Source organism: Uloborus diversus, chromosome 10 (assembly GCF_026930045.1).
Source record: "Uloborus diversus isolate 005 chromosome 10, Udiv.v.3.1, whole genome shotgun sequence".
NCBI lineage: Eukaryota > Metazoa > Arthropoda > Arachnida > Araneae > Uloboridae > Uloborus > Uloborus diversus.
In genome coordinates, this window is record NC_072740.1 from 59,761,513 (window position 1) to 59,781,708 (window position 20,196).

The following is a 20,196-nucleotide window of genomic DNA, read 5'->3' on the forward strand; positions in this document are numbered from 1 at the left end:
TCATTTTCTCACAGTAGGAAAATGTTTATTTGCTTTGAATTTGTTTGGATATTGACGAATGAATATCTTTGCTTGAATCCGAGCTTGCCCGAGCACGAAACCTATTTTCAGTTCTACAGCCCGAGCCAGCTTAGGGCCCGGGCTCGGGCTGTCAAGCCTTCGACTCAAAAATATTAATTAGGTGCAGTTTATAAATAAGCTTCTGAAAATTGGTAGGCAATCAACTACTTATGACATTAAAAATGTTTCATTTTTATATTTTGTTTTTATATTTTTACTACACATATACAATACAGACAGAAATACGAGTTTTGTCATTTTGCTTTTAAATTCAGTATGTGTAGACTTAAATTTCTAAATTTATCTAACTTCATGATTCACTTATTGCCCGAATGTTATTAAAATCATTGTGTTCTAACGTGATCACACTAAGCAGAGACTACTGTAGCTCCAAAGATCAAGGAAAATAATACAAGTTGATTTTAAAATTTAACACATATTATAATATTTTGTAGTCAATCAAGAACAATTTTTGTTATTATAAAATGACAAAGTTTTTGTAATTTATTTTCAAGTATTTAATGAGATCTTCTGTTGCCCAAAGCAAAATTTATTTAGTTTCTATTAGGCATATTTGGATTTTAAATCATTAACTAATGCATTTACTCACATAATAATTTTTCACACTAATCAATAAACCGATATGTTTATCATTTCATTATTCATTCATTTATTCAGCTTAATGTGATTTTAAATAATGTCATTATTTTTTTAATGTTACCAGAATAGCAAAATTGAGAAAGCTTGGATAAGAAATGTAAGAAATTGGTTTTGTAATGAGTATTTTTGATGTTATCACCTATTCCAACCATTTTTTTATAGTTTCTACTTTCTATTTTTCATTTAAACAACAATTTCATACTAGAAACGCAAAGGGACAATTCATAAAAATATTTAACACTTTATGTATGTAACCCCTTTTAGAAGTCCTTTTGGAGACACAAGCAAGAATTATCATGAGGTATATGGCAGAAAAATTAACTGCAAGGCTCGAAGGATGCAGCCACAGGCAATAATGCCTTATCAGCAAGCAAGTAACATGATCTCTTGTAAACTGTAGAAATATTTCTGTCTGTACAGTTGCTCTTAAAATTTTACTGTAGACTCTCAAACATTTTAACATTTGAAAAAAAGAAATGATTTAACTGATATGGACAGAGTCAACCTTTTAATTAGATGTAATTAGTGTAGATGTTAGAAGTGTAATTAGACGCAGAACTAAACTGTAATCAGATACAGACTGGAAAAAGCATAAAATCGGTTTTGAAACTGGTTTACCCATGCTACAAATATAGCGCAGACATAAACTGTTATTTAATACAGTGAAAAGCTAAGGATCTTGCTTTTAAATATGGCAAACACCTGCCTGTTAATGCAAAGGCAATTTAATTACTGAAGAAAATGAGAGCACATAGAGAACAAGTATACCAATGTCAAATAAAAGCATGCAGGTTTTTCATTACGAAAATTACGGATTGTAAATTAGTGCTGATAAAAATCACATCATTCACCAAAAACAATTTCAATGCAAATGAAACCAGACTTTATTTTTTATGCTTGGCCATACTATACCCATTTGTTTCAAAATTGAGAGCAGTAAGGTTTGTAAAGATTGCTGTACAAGTATGAGTGAAAAAAAGAAAAATTTTTAAATGAAAAAAAAAAACAAAAAGTCAAGATGATTAAATGGCCTGTGTGACAGTTGATCTGTTCAGCAGTTTTCTTCAAAACTGGGGAAAAGGCTTAGATCTCAGAATTGCTACAAGCATCTATGACTGCATCACTAATGATGCAATTAGCAAATTTCAACTCATCAAGGTCATTTTTGTACCAACCAACATTACAGTACATATCAATCTGTATGACCAAAGAATAACTCAAAAAATGGAAGAGAATTGCCATTTAAAAAGGAGGCAATCGAGTTTCAGGAACATGGATATTAAAGAGCAATAAATTCTAAATGCATAAGTAGAGAAGAAAAATCAGACTGTTGTTGGATCAAGTATTGCATATAAAAGTTAAGAAATGTTTATCAGATGGTTGATTTGTGAAATCATAAGAATGTATTGAAACTAAATAAAACTGTACATTACAATACAAGATGACTGAAAAGAACTTAGCAGGATCGATGTTTATAGATGAAAATGCCCAAGTGGCAATGCCAAATGCCAATGAGGCATGAAAATGTACATTTAGTTGCAGGGTATGAGCCTGAGTGCAGGATTGTGTGCTGTTCTTGCTCTTCACCATTAGAAGACTAAGTTTAAAAGATGGAAAAATTTGAGAGGAGAATTTTGCTATCTTTCAAATTTATTTTAAGAAAACAGCCAGTATAAATGGAATGGATGGCAATATTTTTTTAACTGCCATCCTATCATTATCAATGAACAGACAAATCTAAGAATTTAACCACAAAGGAACAGGAAGAAAAGGTTAAGAATAGTGTTATTCTTCAGCATTTCTGAATGCTCAAACACCAATGAAATTTTGAGTTCATCTTTTTCTCCTAGCTGCATGTTACCAGTGGCAGATTTTTTACATTGCAAATGTTGCAGTGCTTCAATGACCATAACTCATTAGAGTTACAAAAATGAGCACAACAAATGTTTTACATAGTTATGTGACAGACAAAGGGGTCCACAAAAACTGATTGCATATTTTAAACCCATTTAATGCTGAATCTGCACCAAAACGTATTCTTTGACAAAATTGACATTTTGGGACTTTTTTTTTTTTTTGAAGCATTGAGATATGTTTTTAAGGGCAATTGTGAGTGCATCAGTAGCACACTATTTAATATGGTAAGAGATTTTAACTTGTATTGGGCAGTAACTTGCTACTGTAATTTTTTTTTTTTGTCAGCATTTAGATCATTGAATAATTTTGTGTTACATAATATGCATACATTGCGTTCAAATTAGTATGAATAGTATAGCACTGAACTAAACCGCAAAACGAAAAAAAAAGACCCCTCAACTATAACAATTCAACTTAAAACTTTGGTCAAGGTGAGAAATCCCATCTTACTTTTTCCCTAATTGGAACCCTGCCTTGCTGTATTTTGTTTTCTATTGAAGAAAAAAATTCTGAAACATCAGATAAAGAAAAAAAAAACAAAGATGAAAACCTTATCCTCTACCTGCTACTGAAATGAGAAAGACGCTCTGGGTCTCATTATTTGGGGAACAACAAATAGGCACTAGTGGGAGGTTTTGTGAAAATACAGTACAAGTTTTGAAAGATGTATCAATAATTTGCGGAGACCAAAAAAGGCAGAAAACATTGGAAGACTATATTAAACAAACGTTTTCTAATAGTTCAAAATACAATTTGAATGAAACGTTGTCATTTATATTTGTTGCTTCAAAAGTAAATATTGCTAAGTAAAATTAGAATTCTGTATTTTCTAACATTTTTTGTTTGTTGTACTTAATTTGTAATTGTTATCAAATAACATCTGTTCAAAACTTAGTACACATAAGCAACTTCGACTACATCTTATATTAAAAGAAAACAATTATGGTTTCGGAAAACATCAAACTGATTCGCTTAAATTGTTAGGGGTTATGTTACAGAAACATTCAACCATAATGATTTTTAAAGGAAACCTGTAGTATTCAATTTATTGTTTCAATGTATAGAGTAAAAGCTTGATTAAGTAACAATCAGTTTTTTTGGGAATCTGCATCAAACAATTGTCTGATTTCCTGGAAGCAACTTTTTTTCCTTAGTAGCAACAAATAGTTTGAAACATGAATGCTCTAAAATATCCTTTTATACATTTTTATTAGAGTCTGCATAAAAAACTGAATACATACATACACATGAAGACAGACTAATTGGAATGGTTGTGTTATCTTAAGATTGATTCTTGAATCATAAATATAAGCCAAAACAATAACTAAATGCAATTGAAAATAAATTTTTACTTCAAAACAAAAACTAATAAAAAATTTATTTTTTCAGTTGAATAAAAACTTAAAAAGGATAAAAGTAAAATATCAGCAAGGAAAAAACATTGAGCACAAAACAGTGACGCTTTCAAAACATCAGTATTTCAGCAGCGCATCTCATGTTTCCAAAGTTGCATTCAAGTAAATGGAAATCCCAAATCTCATTCTGTATAGAGAAGTCATGGGTTACTAAACTTGATTAATTTGCAGCATCCTTTGAAGAACTAGAATTTTCTAATGGCACCCTATTCCTTTCAATTATATGTACACACAATAGACCTTTGTTGTAGGTGGGGAGGGGGGTAATGTTCCATGAGAGTGCTGAGGAACCCCCCACCAAAATTTAGCCTAAATAGTAATGTTAAAGTAGGGATTAGGTTTCATAGATTTAAAAAAATTTGATTCTAGTGATAGGTAAATATATAATAAATTTAATCTGTAATTATTTTGATAAAAATGGCCAACGTGAATAAAGATAAAAACGAATAAACTCACTGTTTGTAAAAATAGCTGGTTATAATAATGCTAGCAGTCAAACATTAATCTCTGAAGTTCTTTGTAGGGTATTAACACATCTATATTTTCTTGTGTCATTTCCATGACAAAGTTGTCCTCCACTAACAAATAAGAAAAATTATTTATGATCTAATTTTGTAATTGTCAAGAAATGGTTCAAAGCTTTTAATGTGAAAGTTTTTGGTTGTGAGTCAATGTCGGCATCTTGATTTCATTTTTCCTTCTTTGTCACTTTTTCAAAAGCTTTCTTCAGTGAGCTCTGAATTGTGTGAGTTTAATAACTTTAACCTATTGAAGAAAAAAAAGAGTTCTAAAAACCAGTATCAAAATATTTCTCATAGGAGCCAAACTTGCTCATAAGCACCCTAAAATGCAGTTAATTGTATGCTATCTGCAATATTAAGAGTTTGGATTTTGAAGAAGGGAAAAATTTTCTCCATTTGTAATGCTACTTCCATTTAAAATAAAAATTCATCCGTGTTTAACAAAACAAGGATGTCTAATGTTAAGACATGTATTATTAAATCAAGGCTGAAAAAAACGGCATAAAATGAGGGTCTGCTGCATACTGATATGATGGACATTTTGTGGCCCTTCTTGTCTCTTCCTGCAGCTCCCACTTTGGGAATCTGAGTGAAGGGTTACATTTTTTAATGCTTTGAATTGGTCCCAATATGAACATTAAAGCCTGTTTTCACAAAATATGTTACTAGTTCAGCGTCTTGTATGATTTCATTTTACTAAGCATCTGTGCCTCTGAAACCTGTTCACCTTTGCTCATTTTGATAAAACCTTCTTCATCCAAAATGCTTAAATTTTCAGTATCAGTCCCAATTACACTGGAAATTTAAGGTTGCTCTATATATGTATAGATATGAGCAATACTTGAATTGAAGACAAAATATTTTTTTTTATTTATTACAGTGAAACCTGTGTAAGTTGACCACTTGCGGTGCAGTACTTTGGTGGTCATCTTAGACAGGTGGTCAACTTATAAAGGGGGTAATGATATTTTTTTTTTTTTTTGTCATTTCTTGCACCATGTCATTTTTTGACTGTTCAACTCACTTTCATTGTTTAACATTACTTTGAAACAATAATTTAAAATGTTATTCAAATATTTTTAGAGGTTATTTTTCTCAGAATGACGTATAATGTGTCATGTAAATTTAAAATTTCAGTAAATTGATCAAAAAAAAACAATGTTTATAAAAAGTTATTTGATAATAATAGTTCGTAAAAATTCATAGCTAATCAAAAATAACAAATTTTTCGTTTATTTTTTTTTCTCATATACATTTAATACATTTATAACCATGATGATCTACTTTTCAACAAAATAACTCCTTATTGAAGTTTGGTGCACTTATTAGACACTAGTTTTGGAAATTCCATATGTGTTAGCTAATTTTCTCTGGATTTCTCCCTTTTCAATTAATTTTAATATTTCATACTTTTTATCAATCTCAAGTTCAACTAACTTTCTTTTTGAAGTCATTTTATGTAAAACTATAACACAAAGAGCAACAAGCTGGACTCTCATAGTTCTAAAAGGCAGTTGAAAATGAAAATGTCCTATTTCTTAATCCCTTGCACCAGAAATACTGCAATGCAAGTAACTTTTACTCTAGCACAATTCCAGTGTTGCCACAAAATATTGCAACTGGTAAAATAATACTTTGTACTTTTCTACCGACACATGTTTCATTGAACAGAGAGTACAAAAGGTAATCTCAAATGGAACAACAAAAAAAAAACGTTTGGAGAATAAAAGGGTTCTTAGTAGTTTTCCAATGTGGTTAAACTTACAAGGAGGTTTAGTTATGCTGCTGTTTTATTTAGTTGGTAAAATGTTGGTCTGGCATCAAAAAAGTTCTTGGAAAGCTATAAAAAAATAATAAAATAAAATAATTTGCTAAATTAAGTTTTAAAAAACAAACCAAGTGATCAACTTACAAAGGGTTTTTTACAATACTCCAAACCAAATTTGGGGTACATTAGTGGTCAAGATAGACAGGTGGTCAAGATAGAAAGGTGGTCAAGTTACAGAGGTTTTTCTTCATTATACAAGATAGGGCTAATTCCGTTCCTGACAAAAGCAGTCAACATAGACCAGGAGGTCAACTTTACAGGTTTTACTGTATTATTTATTTACTTATTTATTTATTATTTTTTTTTTTTTTTTGGTTTTATTTTAATAATTGAGTATGCTTAAAAAAGGGATAAAATTTGCTCATAAAAATGAGCACTTAAGTCTAAAAAATATTAGAAAAACAGAAATGTCTGCAAAAAAGAGGTTTGCAATAATAATTTTCTAACTAATTTCCATGTTATTAAAAAATCCTTTGCAAGTTCATAATGCATAAGAGACAACTTTTGACAGATTCTTAGTTTTTACCCTAGCATACAAAGCTCTGTGTTTAGAGGTTATGCATTTAATTAATAATTACCATCATCTTCCTCGTGTGGTACAGATATGAAATTATCCACTTGATCTTCACACCATGATGGACGTTGTTTCAGCTCTTCCACAAACTTTGATATTAATTTATCCATCATATTAGCCTGAAAATTTACAATACTGAATTAACAAATATGTCAGTGACATTATGCTTAGATTTTACAAAATAAATTGATTTAGTTTTCCCAATTAAATCATAAAAACCCAACAATTTTTGCTCTAATGGCAAAGCTCATTAGTTTTAATTACATCAAAAGCAAAAACTTTTTTTTACTTCTTCAGGATTCTCACGGCAAATTGGAAATCAAAATAAAGCAATGCAAAGTACCCTATTTTTTCTCTACTCCTACAGCCTCACAATTAGGGTGTTATCCTAAGTTTCATGGTAAATTGTAAAATTTTAATATTTCTTGTTTTCTCAAAATTTATATTTGGTTCACAAAAATCCCAGGAATAAATGAGTAAATACATAAAGTATAAGTTTTAATGACATCAAATGAATAAAAATTAAATTAAAATTTTTGGACTAGAGTATAAACTTTACTAATCAGTAAGTGATCAACTAGGCAATTTCTTAGTGCTTAATACCTAAGCTTTTACCATTATTTTTTAGTTGAACTGCACTATTTCCTGCAGGTGTTAAATTATTTTAGCTACTAGTTAGTTTATAATATCAGCTTCAACGAGATCTGCCTCCAAGCTTGGTTATTGACTATTCCATACTACTAAGTCTATAATGAAGACAAAACTGCAGTCTCTGGATATTATAACTGGGCTATTGGTAATTTGCATAGATGTTATATTAAAAGCGGTAATGGAAAATTAAAGCCTAATGTATTCCAGCTGCAACTGTGCAATTATGAAAACAACTGTTCTATCAAATGGAAAATGCATGAAGACTGGTAGTCTTTCATAACAATTAAAAATATATAATCAGATTTGAAATGAAAACAAAAAGACATTGAAAAACCGGAAGCCAAAGACATTTTTTTAAATGAATATTTAATAAATATCAATTTTCAAAAGAAAGCAAAAGAAATTAATAACATTAACAAAAATGGCTCATTTTCTTAGTAGCTAGTTAAAATTTCAAATTTCAGTCAAAGAAATAAAAAAGGAGCTTTACAGTTAAAAAGAAAGAAATAATTGAAAAAAAAGGACAAATGTTTCTTTTTTTAAAGAAACTAACTAAACAAATAACAAATGAAAGTACGAGGTCGAAATAAATACAAAAGTGAGGACCAGCATCAGGCTCTGGGCACAGGTAGACTGGTCCTCGTCAATTTACAATCCCCAGTGAAGATCAATGGCTCTCTAAAAATATCTACTCCCTTGCTCATTACCACCTCTTCCAGTAAGCTGTTCCAAGGTTCCATTACCCTGCTAAAATAATAATATTTCCTAATATCCATGTTAGCCTGAGATTTTAATAGCTTCAAACAATGACCCCGTGTCCTGTTTTCAGTGCTAAACCTTAGCCCCGTTATATCTTTCATTTTAATAAATTTAAACAACTGAATCATATCCCCTTGGTCTCTTCTTTGCTCAAGACTGTACATTTTTAGCATTCTAAACCTGGAATCGTAGTCTAAATGACAAAGTCCATTTATTAGCCTTGTAGCTCACCTTTGAACGCTTTCCAATACATTGATATCTTTCTTAAGATAAGGAGTCCAAAACTGAACAGCATGCTCCAAATGAGGTCTTATCAAACTTCTATATAAGGGCAGAAGAACTTCTTTAGATTTGTTTGAAATAGATCTATTTATAAACCCAAGCATCTTATTGGCTTTGTTACTAACTATGCAGCAATGTTGACTAAACTTTAAATCCTGACTTATGAAGACGCTGAGATCAGTAACTTTTTCTGCCTGACTAATGACTGAACCTTTCAAATAATAAGTTGTACACTTACTTCCATGCCCTAAATGTAGCACTCTTTTTCATAAACACACATTTCCCAACATTAACAGCCATACCCCATTTATCAGCCTACTCCATAATATGATCTAGATCCTTTTGCAGCTGATTTGCTTGTTCTTCATTTTCTACAATACCCATTCCTTTGACATCATCAGCAAAATAATTCATGTTCCCAGAAATATTTTTATGAATATCATTCACAAAAACAAAGAACAAAACAGGCCCTAACACTGATCCCTGAGGAACCCCGCTACCCCGCTTAAAAACTCGCTCCATTTAGAACAATTTCCCCTAACAACTACCCTTTATTTTCTTCCGATCAGCCAGCTTTTTACCCAAATGAAAATTCTCTCTCCTATTCCTGTATCAGCTAATTTGCTAAGTAGAGCAACATGCGGTACCTTATGGAAAGCTTTTTGAAAATCAATGTTAACATCTACAGGCTTCTTATTGTCTAAAGCCAGGGTAATTTTGTTATAGAAATGTAATACATTAGTTGTACAAGATTTACCTTTCCTGAAACCGTACTGAAAACTAGTCAATAGATTATTAGTCTCTAAAAAATTTACTATCTTAATTTTTATCAAAGTTTCAAAAATTTTGCAAACTACCAAAGTTAGACTCACAGGTCTATAATTTCTCGCACTCCCTTTAGACCTTCGAAGAGCGATGTAATGTTAGCCAGCTTCTAATTCTCTGGCACTGTCCCCGAGTTATAAGAAGCATTGAAAATTTTTACAATTACATCTGCTAATTCCTCTGCACATTCAACTAAAATTTTTGGATAAATATTATCTGGTGCCAGAGCCTTACTCTCTTTAATTTTTTCAAATGAAGTAAAATGTCATCCCTGGAAAATACAAAGTCCTCAAGCTGTACTATAGCTTGTGTCTTGCTGGTGTCAACTGTTGAGACAGTTGTTGTTAAAAACACTTGAAAAAAGTTATTAAGAACACTAGCAATATCACTATCGTCCTGAATTAAAATTCCATGCTCATCAACCAGTGGCCCAATATGACTCTTTCGAATGATATCTAAGAATTTGAAATAAAACTAAGAACTTTTAAGAGCTCTTTGCAAGAGATTACTGAAATGAAGCACTTTCAAGCAGCCATGGAAACCCTGCTCCTTTTATGTATTTAGATATACTTCAGTTAGCAATAAAACAATACAATTTCTTTTTTTTATAATTTTTTGTGAATGATAATTGGAGAGAAGGAGAACACCCTTCTAATGAAAATGTTATAATTTGTTCATTCTACGGATGAGCCAATTAAGCGGCAGTATATCTGTAATCGACCCCTAGTTGACCACTTTACTGATCATTCATAATTGGCCAAATTTTAGTCATTAAACAGCGGGAAAAACATTTTTAAATACTCTTAATATTTTTTTAATTTGTAAGTTACGAGAAACCAAAATGAACAAATTTATCAGTAATGAAAAAATGTAATTTTGAGCAACATAAGGTTGTTAAGGTACTGCCTAAAATAAAGACAAACAATACAAAATTTGCTTAAAACTGAATGAAATATTGAAATAAATCTTTACAGCTGACATTCGCTTACTACTATTGTGAGGAATTAAATCTGGGTACTTTTAATTTGCAATGTAAAAATAAGAGCATTTTGGATTAGTCAGGACATAAAGTATTTTATGATGGTTCATATATGTTTCTTCCTGCACTAAAAATTCCTTCACATTATTTTATTACTTCATTTATCATTTGATTTTCAAAAATGTCAAGTACATTCTTAATATGTTATATACTTTTTTTAACAAAAATTGATGGTTGAAGTAATGTTAAATTAGTTGGTTTGAAAAAATATGCATATTTTAATGTTGCAACATGCTCTTTATGTGAATACTTTTCTTAAGATTATCTTATAATTTTCATGAAGAGTAAAAGTCTTGCCATTAAAAGGTTTCTAGTAACAAAAAAAAAAAAAAAAAACTACTAAGTTAAGTGTCTGCTGAATACAGGCAACTAACTAAATATTTGAATTTTTATGTTTAGTTAACGGGAAAAAATGGTAATGGATAAATTGTTGTATTAAAAAACATCATTAACTGGCTGATTATCAACAGCCAATTACTAGGTAATTGGTTAATTTGCTTATTGGTGCATCCCTAGTTAATTCCTTCAGAATATTAAGAATAAAAAAATTTTGATAAAGGAACAGATAACAAAAGTGATATAAATTGACAAAAACACTTTTCATTTGAAACCAAAGTGAAAAAAATTAAAACAGGAAATAAAATAATTTACCTGATGAGAAAAAATTTGAATTAATTTAGAGTCTCTGATTCTTTGTCCAGGAATTTTGAACTGAACAAACAAACAAGGAAGACAGTCGGGATTTTCTGGTTTAAAAGCAGCAGAATAATCCCATGATAAATTTCTGAATTTCATGCTTAATAGAAGGCACTGTAAGAAATGAACACTTTTATACAAAAAACATTTCCAAAAATACGAACATTTTTAAAAAAGTTACAATAACTACATACATTAAAACTTTTATAATTAAAGCTATGTAAAACAATAAAAAATTTGGCGCACACTGAATACTTTGCTTAATAAAACTATTCTCTTCAAAAGAGAGATTTTATATGCTCTTATAGAATGATTGCATCAGATATTTTACAAAAGAATAAAATTACTCCTAATGGGAAATACAAAAGAATTTAAACCATGATATATTCTTACAGGCAACCTAAGTAATTTATAAAATAGTGATTATAGAGTGATTATATTTTCAGCAAAAATTCAAAGCAGCCTTATAAACTTCAAAGATTTAAGAACAGCAATGGAGTAAGCAAGAGACAGACACCTTGAGGAGTCAACATTTAGGATGTACAGTAAATATAGTGCAAAAGATGATAAGGGCACAATATACTCAAGCTTTTGCAAATTTATTGGTTAGTGATGGAGCTATATATACTGACAAATAAAAATGTCAGGGCCCAGTGACATTTGAAAAGCAGTGGTTACTAAGGGACAGAAGAGAAGAACCTATCAAAAAAGCATTGAAGAAACTATAATTGGAAAAATTACAAAAATAAGAAAAACTAAGATTTTAGAGATTATGGTTTTGTGTTCGAATTAATTGAAGCTAAGTATTACTTTTTTTTTTTTTTTTTGCGTGTTCATTAGAAGGTACAGTATTTTGTGTTTCTAGTATTTGATTCGTTAGTTGAATAAATGATTTTTACTCCTCATAATTTTGTTTCCCTGCACTACAAAAAGAAACAAATCTGTAGTGTCCTTAAAGCTTCAATTTTATGCAATATACCAGACATTTATTTTATGTTTTCATTTATTCTATCAGCTTACCTTTTCACCAATTTATATCTTGTAACTTAAAATTGATTCAGTCTTTAAATATTGCAACATTTATATATTTCTTGGTTTGGCAACAATCTTGTTGAATACCTTTAACATTCTATATACCGGCAGTTGAGCTTTGTTGCATGATATTCCAATTCGGGTTTACTATGGTTGGTGCGAATAGCAGAATAGAAAATAAATGAACATTAGGGAAAAAACAGCAAGAAAATGAAACCTATTTTATTGAATGACATGCAACATACAACATGCCAGAAATTTCCACTGTGCCCAATGGTACTGGCATAAAGCTGCTTATTAAACTATAAAATTTGATAGACCGTGTAGGGACCAACAAATGCATCAATCTTCCTCTGATAGCCGATTTCAGATAGTTCAGAGAATCAGGGAGTTTCTTAAGAATTCTAATATTGATGTGAACCCCATAAGTTATAGTCACACAAATTTAGGTCTTGACTGTATCAGTCCCAGGGCCCTCTATCCAGTGCTGAGAATTTCTCTGCATCTAATGCAATCAAACATTGTTACAGGCCTTGTGAAAGCGTCAGCAGTTCTTTAGGGGGCAAGTCTTACCCCATAAGAACCAGTAGCAGCGTGCCATGTTGAAACGGCCTGCATCAGTGCCAAAGCGACCCTCTGTCAACTCTGGATACTTAAATAATGTGACCAGATGAATATCGGACTAATTATCCTCTTGGATGATATGGAACATCACACCATAATCTTTAATGGATATAGCAGTCAGACAACACTGAGATGAGGATTTTCTACACTCCAATGGCACCAGTTTAATTTCAGAAGCAGTTTTATAGCTGGTTTTATAAAACTATAAGCAAGGAGGGTAGATATTTTGAGCATCTTGTGCATTATATGTCATTGATATCTTCATTCAGTAGAATAGGTTTCATGTTCTGTCATGCCGCCTTTTTCTTTCTATCATGCTTTTTGGACCACCCTGTATGTAAATAAATAATGGAGTTGGAAATTTTCTTTATAGTTGTTTATATTTTAAATTATCATTTTTTATTAATGCAACTATGACAGTTACATGTGGTATCCCAGATGTGATTGAAAGCAGAGAAGCAAAAGAAGTCAACAGACCTCAAAACACCATTAAGATATTTTTGTAAAACGGCCGCTGTTCCTCCAATGGTGCTGATAAATGCATCCTTCTCAATCACTGATCCCCTGACTATTTACTCTTCTCAATGAGTTTAAAGACGATACTGTGGAGTGAGCCAGGCATGGTCAATGTTAAGCATAATGTGACACACCACACTATAACAAGCGGCTACCAGTTGTATCAACACCAAGCTAATTAGCTCTTAACAAGCTGAAAATTGCCCAAGCAGTATTTTCATTTAAAATGCAGTAACAAATTTGCAGACCTAGCAAGAGCAATTCGGCTAGCCCTTTGAACATGGTATAAAGTAAAATGAAAAGAATCATCCCTGTGGCAATAACCAAGCTCTAAATGCAGTTACCAAACCAGTGAGATACACCAAGTTCTAAATGCAGTTACCAAACCAGAAAGATACTACCTGTACAATAAATAAGATTTTAGCAGTCAGCTCTACAGATACAAGAGTTTCTAAGTCAAAGCATATAATCACATTCTAATTGAACCTGGTGATGTAGGGATGACCCACATTAGTACACCCTTTAGACTCTTCCCTCATACCCCCTTAGACTTAGTTCCCTCATAAAGGTTTTGGGTTTTGCACTGCTGCCCATATCTTTCAGAGATTCATAAATCTATACTTTGTGGTGTAGAATTTTGTTTTGCCTGCCTTAACGATTTACTCATTGCTTGAAAGAATGAAAAAGAACCTCTAGAACATCAAGGGAATTTTTTTGTCCTCTGTAAGCTTCTGAATTGTTAAACAATGCGAGCAAGTGTCAATTTTTCAAGTCTGAAAATTAAATTTCAAATGAAAAAAATATATATATTCATCAAATTTGATTTGAAATGGTCTATAAACCTTCCCAACACTAACCAACACAAACTAAAAATTTCATAAAAATTCATCTGATAGTTTTTTGAGTTTACCCCAAAGGCACACATTTGGAGTTTGAGCTCTATTTATATAAAAATATAGAAAAATTTTATAATTCAGTATCTCAGAGGTCATCAGATTACTAGTTAAAAATTTCTTACTGCATTAAGCAGGAAAGTCAACGAAAAAAACTGCAATAAGTGACAGAAAAGAAAGAAAAATTCCTCCAAGAAATATTCAATTTCGTCTCCAGGAAATATTCAAATTCTTCAGTAAAAATATTTAAAAAAATTTAAGATTAAATAATACTTTTATTGCATTAAAAAAATTAAAGAATAATAAATATATATGGAAGTCTTTAAGAAGAAAGAGAACTGTTTCTTTTATCTCATGACAGACAGCATTATTAGGAAACATTATCATATAAGGAAAATTCCATTTAAATACATGTATCAGTTGTTGCACAAAACATACTACAAAGACTTCAAATATGCTGCATCCTTGATTTATTGCATGAACTTTTTGAAGAACATGGATTCTACCTTCAAATAACACAATTAGGTCTTGAAAAGTTCCAGAAACATTATTTGAATATTATTTTTTGTCCCAGTAATAGCGTATCTTATGAGATACCTCTGCTACTGAAAAAAAAATTGTTTCTGGAAATGTTCAAAATTTACTTGTATTGTACAGAAGTTGAGTCCATTTTCTGTATAAAGTACATGCACTGAAACTTGGATGAAACATGTATGAAGTATTTTTAAGGTGCTTTGTGCATCAATTGATACATCTGTTACTGTTATGTTGCCCATAGATATAAATAATGTTTATAAATTATGCTAATGTGTGACACATACTTTATCAGATTCATCCATGATATGAATGCCTTCTCTGTTGATTCCCACTAAAACCTTCTTGTCATGATGATCTATTAAACTTGCTATACCATTTGTAGGTTTTTCAATTTGGCCATGAAAAAATGCAGATCTAAAATATTGTCTTCATATTATCATAATAAAATATTTCACTTGCAAAAACAAACTGAACAGAAACATAATAGTGAAAATAAACATAAATTGAATTCTGTTTACAATGCCCAGTATAAAATTCAGTCCTACAGCAAAAATAGTTAATACCTTCAAACATCAACATGAAATTTGAAGTTTTAAAAATTTGAACCACACTATAATTTACACATGCAAAAGAAAAATATTTGAAATATGATATGTTTTAACTGCCAGGCTGAAATAACTTACAAGAACAGTTAATTTGCATTTTTTGAAGCATAGAATTTGTCACCATCAGAGAGAAAACAGCAATTGACAACTAGAAGTCTTAGTTTAAGGTTATTAGCAGATAGAATTCTGAGGGTGCCAGTGGGGAACAGGAGGAATGGCTGAGCAAATCATACCTCAAATTCCAGTTTACCCATTAGTTGCATTATCCTGGTGAAAGATTTATTTTCTTCTTCAAGCCAGGCTTCTTCTTCAGAATTTCGACATCCAGCTGGGCAAGAAGGTTAGAGTAATATTTGCCCGTTTTTGCTTAGCCCTTCTTAAGGCAATCAATTAACAGGATCCCTTTTGTGCTCCAAAACAAGTTGCCCAAAACCTTTCTAACAGATGGATCAACTTCTCTCTTATGGCACTGAACACTGGCTTCCACCCACAGTTCTGATTGTTTTTTTTTTTTTTGCTTCTGGCATGTAGTGGTAAAGATATGTCTCAGCCATGAAATTACTGCACAAAAATGCTCTAATCGCTATTATGACAGTCCAAACATTATTGCTAAAAATCTGTTCATTTACTCGCCCTTGTTATGGTAATTGGCTCCTCCACATTATGGTAATTTGCTCACCCATGTTATGGTAATTTGCTCACCCATGTTATGGTAATTTGCTCACTCATGTTATGGTAATTTGCTCGTCCACATTATGGTAATTTACTTGTCCACATTATGGTAATTTGATTGTTCACGTTATAATAATTTTCTTGGTAAAATGTTCTTAAAAACTGGAATAGAAAAAGAACAAAATCGAATTTTCGAAAAATCGCTTCGAGATGCTCACCCCTATGCTACAAACTAATTTTGTGCCAAATTTCATGAAAATCGGCCGATTGGTCTAGGCGCTATGTGCGTAAGACATTCAGAGATCCAGAGACACAGAATTTCTGCTTTATTATTAGTAAAGATAATGCTTTTTTATTTTTCAGTACATAATCAAGAAGCTATAAATTGCATAGCTCAATGTTTTCCTCAGAGATAACAGAAGTTTTGAAATAAAGTAGAAACCACTAGGTTAAGGTAAAATTCAAGAAGTTTGTCACAATTCAAATGATGACGGTTGATTGAATATGTGACAAATGCAAATCATCATAAAGTGATTTGAGAATTTTATGAGAATAGGTGTCTGACCCAATGAAAATGATTGTTTTGAAGAGAACAAAAACCGCAAATTGAGAACAGTTTACAGCAAAAGAATGTAACAACAGAAACTTTTGAGTTAGAAACTATGATGTCATTGTAATTTTCAACTAAATGAGGATAATTTATAGATAGTGATGACGACATATGAGAATAATTTGTTCCTAGGGAAGGTCATCAGGAAAGAGTTGATGATTACATTGTTCTTATTACAGAGTAATTGAAGAAGAGTTGGAAATCAATATATAAGATGGATGTTATATTTTATGGTGCAGCAGTTTTGTACAGCATAAAATCACTGAAACAAATTAGAAACAGAGGTTTTTTATTCAAGTGATTAGAGTAGATAAATAAAGTTAATTTGATTGTTAAGGAATTAAAACGCAAAGCCAACAGCAATAGATATTAATCTTATCGAAGCCTGTCATTTGAAGTTTATCTTTCTACTTTTTTAAACTTAGAACTGTGTGAAGTGAAGTTTTAAAACATTATACTTTTACACACATAGTTGGATGGGTGGCAAAAGTTGTGTGCAAACAAAATTATCATGTGCAATATTGAATCATACTAGTTACCTTCAATAAAATGTTGCTACTGTTACGCCAGAACTACCATCACTTCCTATAAACAAAACTCTTATATAGTCTATTACTATGAAAAAGTAAATTCCCTTCAACTTGAGCCATGGTACAATCAATGAGGTATAAGTGATAAACAAACAATGTAATGGGCCATGTTTATCATTATTGTGAATACCACTTATCAAGTTATGTAAGTTCAAAAGTAATTGAATCTAATTCTTTAAAAGTGCAAAATACTAACCCATAATAAGGTAGAGACCAACAGAATTCCATATACTTTCTAAGAAGTTTATATCTAGTGGTAGTTACAGATATGCTTTTGTAACGATCTAAAAGTCGATGCTCCGGGCCAGGCTTAGTGCTAATGTTCAAAAATGACCAACGACTTTTGCAAGCATAACTTGGCAAGTAATCATTGATTTTGCTCCTAAAATAATTTAAAAGAATATGCATATATTTTGTGAAAATGATTAACATCTAGATAAAAAATGTATGTTCTAGTACATAAAATACATACATATTGCAAAAAATTATGAACATCAAAGATGATAAAAGATTACTTTCATAAACATAAGTAATGGAACATTACAAACCTAAAAAACTCAGCAGTATGAATCTGTGGGTTGAATGGCCCTAGTTCCAAACGAGCTTGAATTCCAGCTAAAACATCACAGTCTTGTATTTCACACGGATATCGGCCCTTCAAGACATTATATTTGGCTTCTTCATATAGGAGTTCCAAAATTTTCATGTCACATATCTAAAGATAATGTGTGTATAAAGTAACAACAGCTATAAATAATTAAAGAAAAAGTTTTAAAAATCTTTATAATGGAGAGCCGAAGATTTTTTCCCCCTTTTTCAATGCTTGATTAACAACTCTTTTACGCATACATGCATATATCTGTCATTCTCTCATTCCAAAATTACAGAAGATTTCCAAATAAAAAAATGCAAAATATTTTATAAGGCATAGCTTTGTAATAATAAAATAAAACCACTAATTTGATAAATAACATTTAAATGAAAAGGTACTATTTATATTACTTAAAACAACATAATCAAAAAAACTATTTTAAGCCATTTAGTCTTGAATAATAATAACCCAAACTTTTTCTTGTTTACATAAAATAACTATTCCTGAGATACATTCAAAAAAATCTTTCAGAAATGAGTTCACAACCAATTCTATAGATAATTTCTGCAACAAAACAGTTCAAACTTTTTTTGTCTTAAGAAAAATGAGCTTGAATGTTCCATCTCAAAACATTGATCACTTTCAAAGTGTTTAATAAACATAAGTTTTTTCACTGTTTCACCAGACATGAATCATCCTGACCCATGATTTTGGCTAGAGCATAGAATAGGAATGGATCAGTGACATATTGGCTTACTCTACCTGTATTAGAAACTTACAATTCCCTGGTTGACAACATTTCTTAACTTTATGGCAACCCTGGTATTGTGTGGTCATGTTTGGTCAAAATTTCATGGCAGCTACTGATTCTGTGATATCATGCTTTCTATTTATAAGTTAATTTTAAAAAAAAAAAGGCATTAAACAAGATTAAAAGGCAACATGCCAAAATCATTGAAGCATTAATAGCTTCATTATTTATCGCCAATATCGGTGAGCAACTATGTAACCTGTATACATATGAACTAAAAGCAGTGGTTGGAAGTAGTGCTTTCTCTACCCTTTATCTCTGCGGATTGATATATTGTATTTGAAGCCCATGCAGCATTGAGCACGAGCTAGTATGCAATAACATTGCAGACACTACTTTTTCAGAGCATAATGCATTGTGAAGGCTATGCATATCCTAATCACAACATTACAGCGCTGCCAGGTTAGGTTAGCCCAAACTATAGAGTATACAAACTTCATATTTCAGTACATATGGTTAAAAATGACTTTAATCTTTGGTTTTTAACAGAGCTCTCAAGAAAATTAAAAGTAATATTGAAATAATGCATGCATCAACACTTCTATTGCATGTATCATACCCTCATTTCATCTTGCTTTTCATAAAATACATTGCGCTTCAGGTATAACTCTGGTTCATCTGAAATGAAATGATTTTTTTCAGCAAAAAGTATTGCATTCATTTACAAAAGCACAGTTCGTAAAAATATAAAAAAAGGCCTTTTCATTAATGTTAAAATTATGAAGAAACACTAAAGAGATACAGATTTACATGTAAAACAATACTCCATAAAACCTTCAAAGCCTACTAACAAGGGGCTTTACATAAATGTCTTCTTTTCCTATCATTACATATAATCTCCTTTAACCCCCTCCCCTCCCCTTGTACTTTGTTACATACTTTGGGCTTATAGGCTTTTAGTGTTATGGCTTTAAAATATTTCTTTTAGCCTGTAGTAGAAATCAATGAGCGTTTGGATACATATTCAGAAAATTACAGTTGTTTTGTTCCATTCTGAAACAATGTTCAACAATTAGTGAAAATTCTTTTATATAGTCAAAATATACTACTTAAGACAAACTTCAGATTTGAATATTTGTGTTTTGCCTTTCTGGTACAGTTCTGTTTCTTAAGCAACAGGTTGATTCTAAGTGCATACAAGAATCCTTATTAAATGGTATTTCTGAAGAAAACCTTAAAAAAACTGTTTGAGGACTAACATATATATATACAGTCAAACCCCGCTATAACGAACCCTCAACGGACCGACTTGAGAGATCGCTATAACCGGGGGTTCGCTACATCCGATTTTCCAAAAAATAGTCAAAATTCAGTAATATTTTACAATAATAATCATCATAATTGCACAATGACTTAATTAGTAGTTAGGGTAATAAAATTAAGTTTTAGAAATAACTAGTAACTATATTTTACTCAATAATAAGCAAATTAAAATTTTACTTTTTTTTTATTTATCAGTAGCATGGAAGAAAGACGTTATTTTCGGT

At 31.0% G+C, this 20,196-nt stretch overlaps 1 protein-coding gene across 1 annotated transcript in view; it reads right to left on the minus strand.

Annotated features, from left to right (window-relative positions):
- LOC129231016 (FERM domain-containing protein 8-like) overlaps positions 1–20,196 on the minus strand; it is a 55,179-nt gene that overhangs the window by 11,991 nt on the left and 22,992 nt on the right. Inside the window, exons 5-10 of the mRNA XM_054865262.1 lie at positions 19,269–19,327; positions 17,855–18,021; positions 17,503–17,688; positions 15,114–15,243; positions 11,183–11,341; positions 6,980–7,094 (exon numbers count right to left, since the gene is read on the minus strand). Of these exons, the coding sequence (XP_054721237.1) occupies positions 6,980–7,094; positions 11,183–11,341; positions 15,114–15,243; positions 17,503–17,688; positions 17,855–18,021; positions 19,269–19,327 (816 nt within the window). The remainder of the gene's footprint in view (positions 1–6,979; positions 7,095–11,182; positions 11,342–15,113; positions 15,244–17,502; positions 17,689–17,854; positions 18,022–19,268; positions 19,328–20,196) is intronic.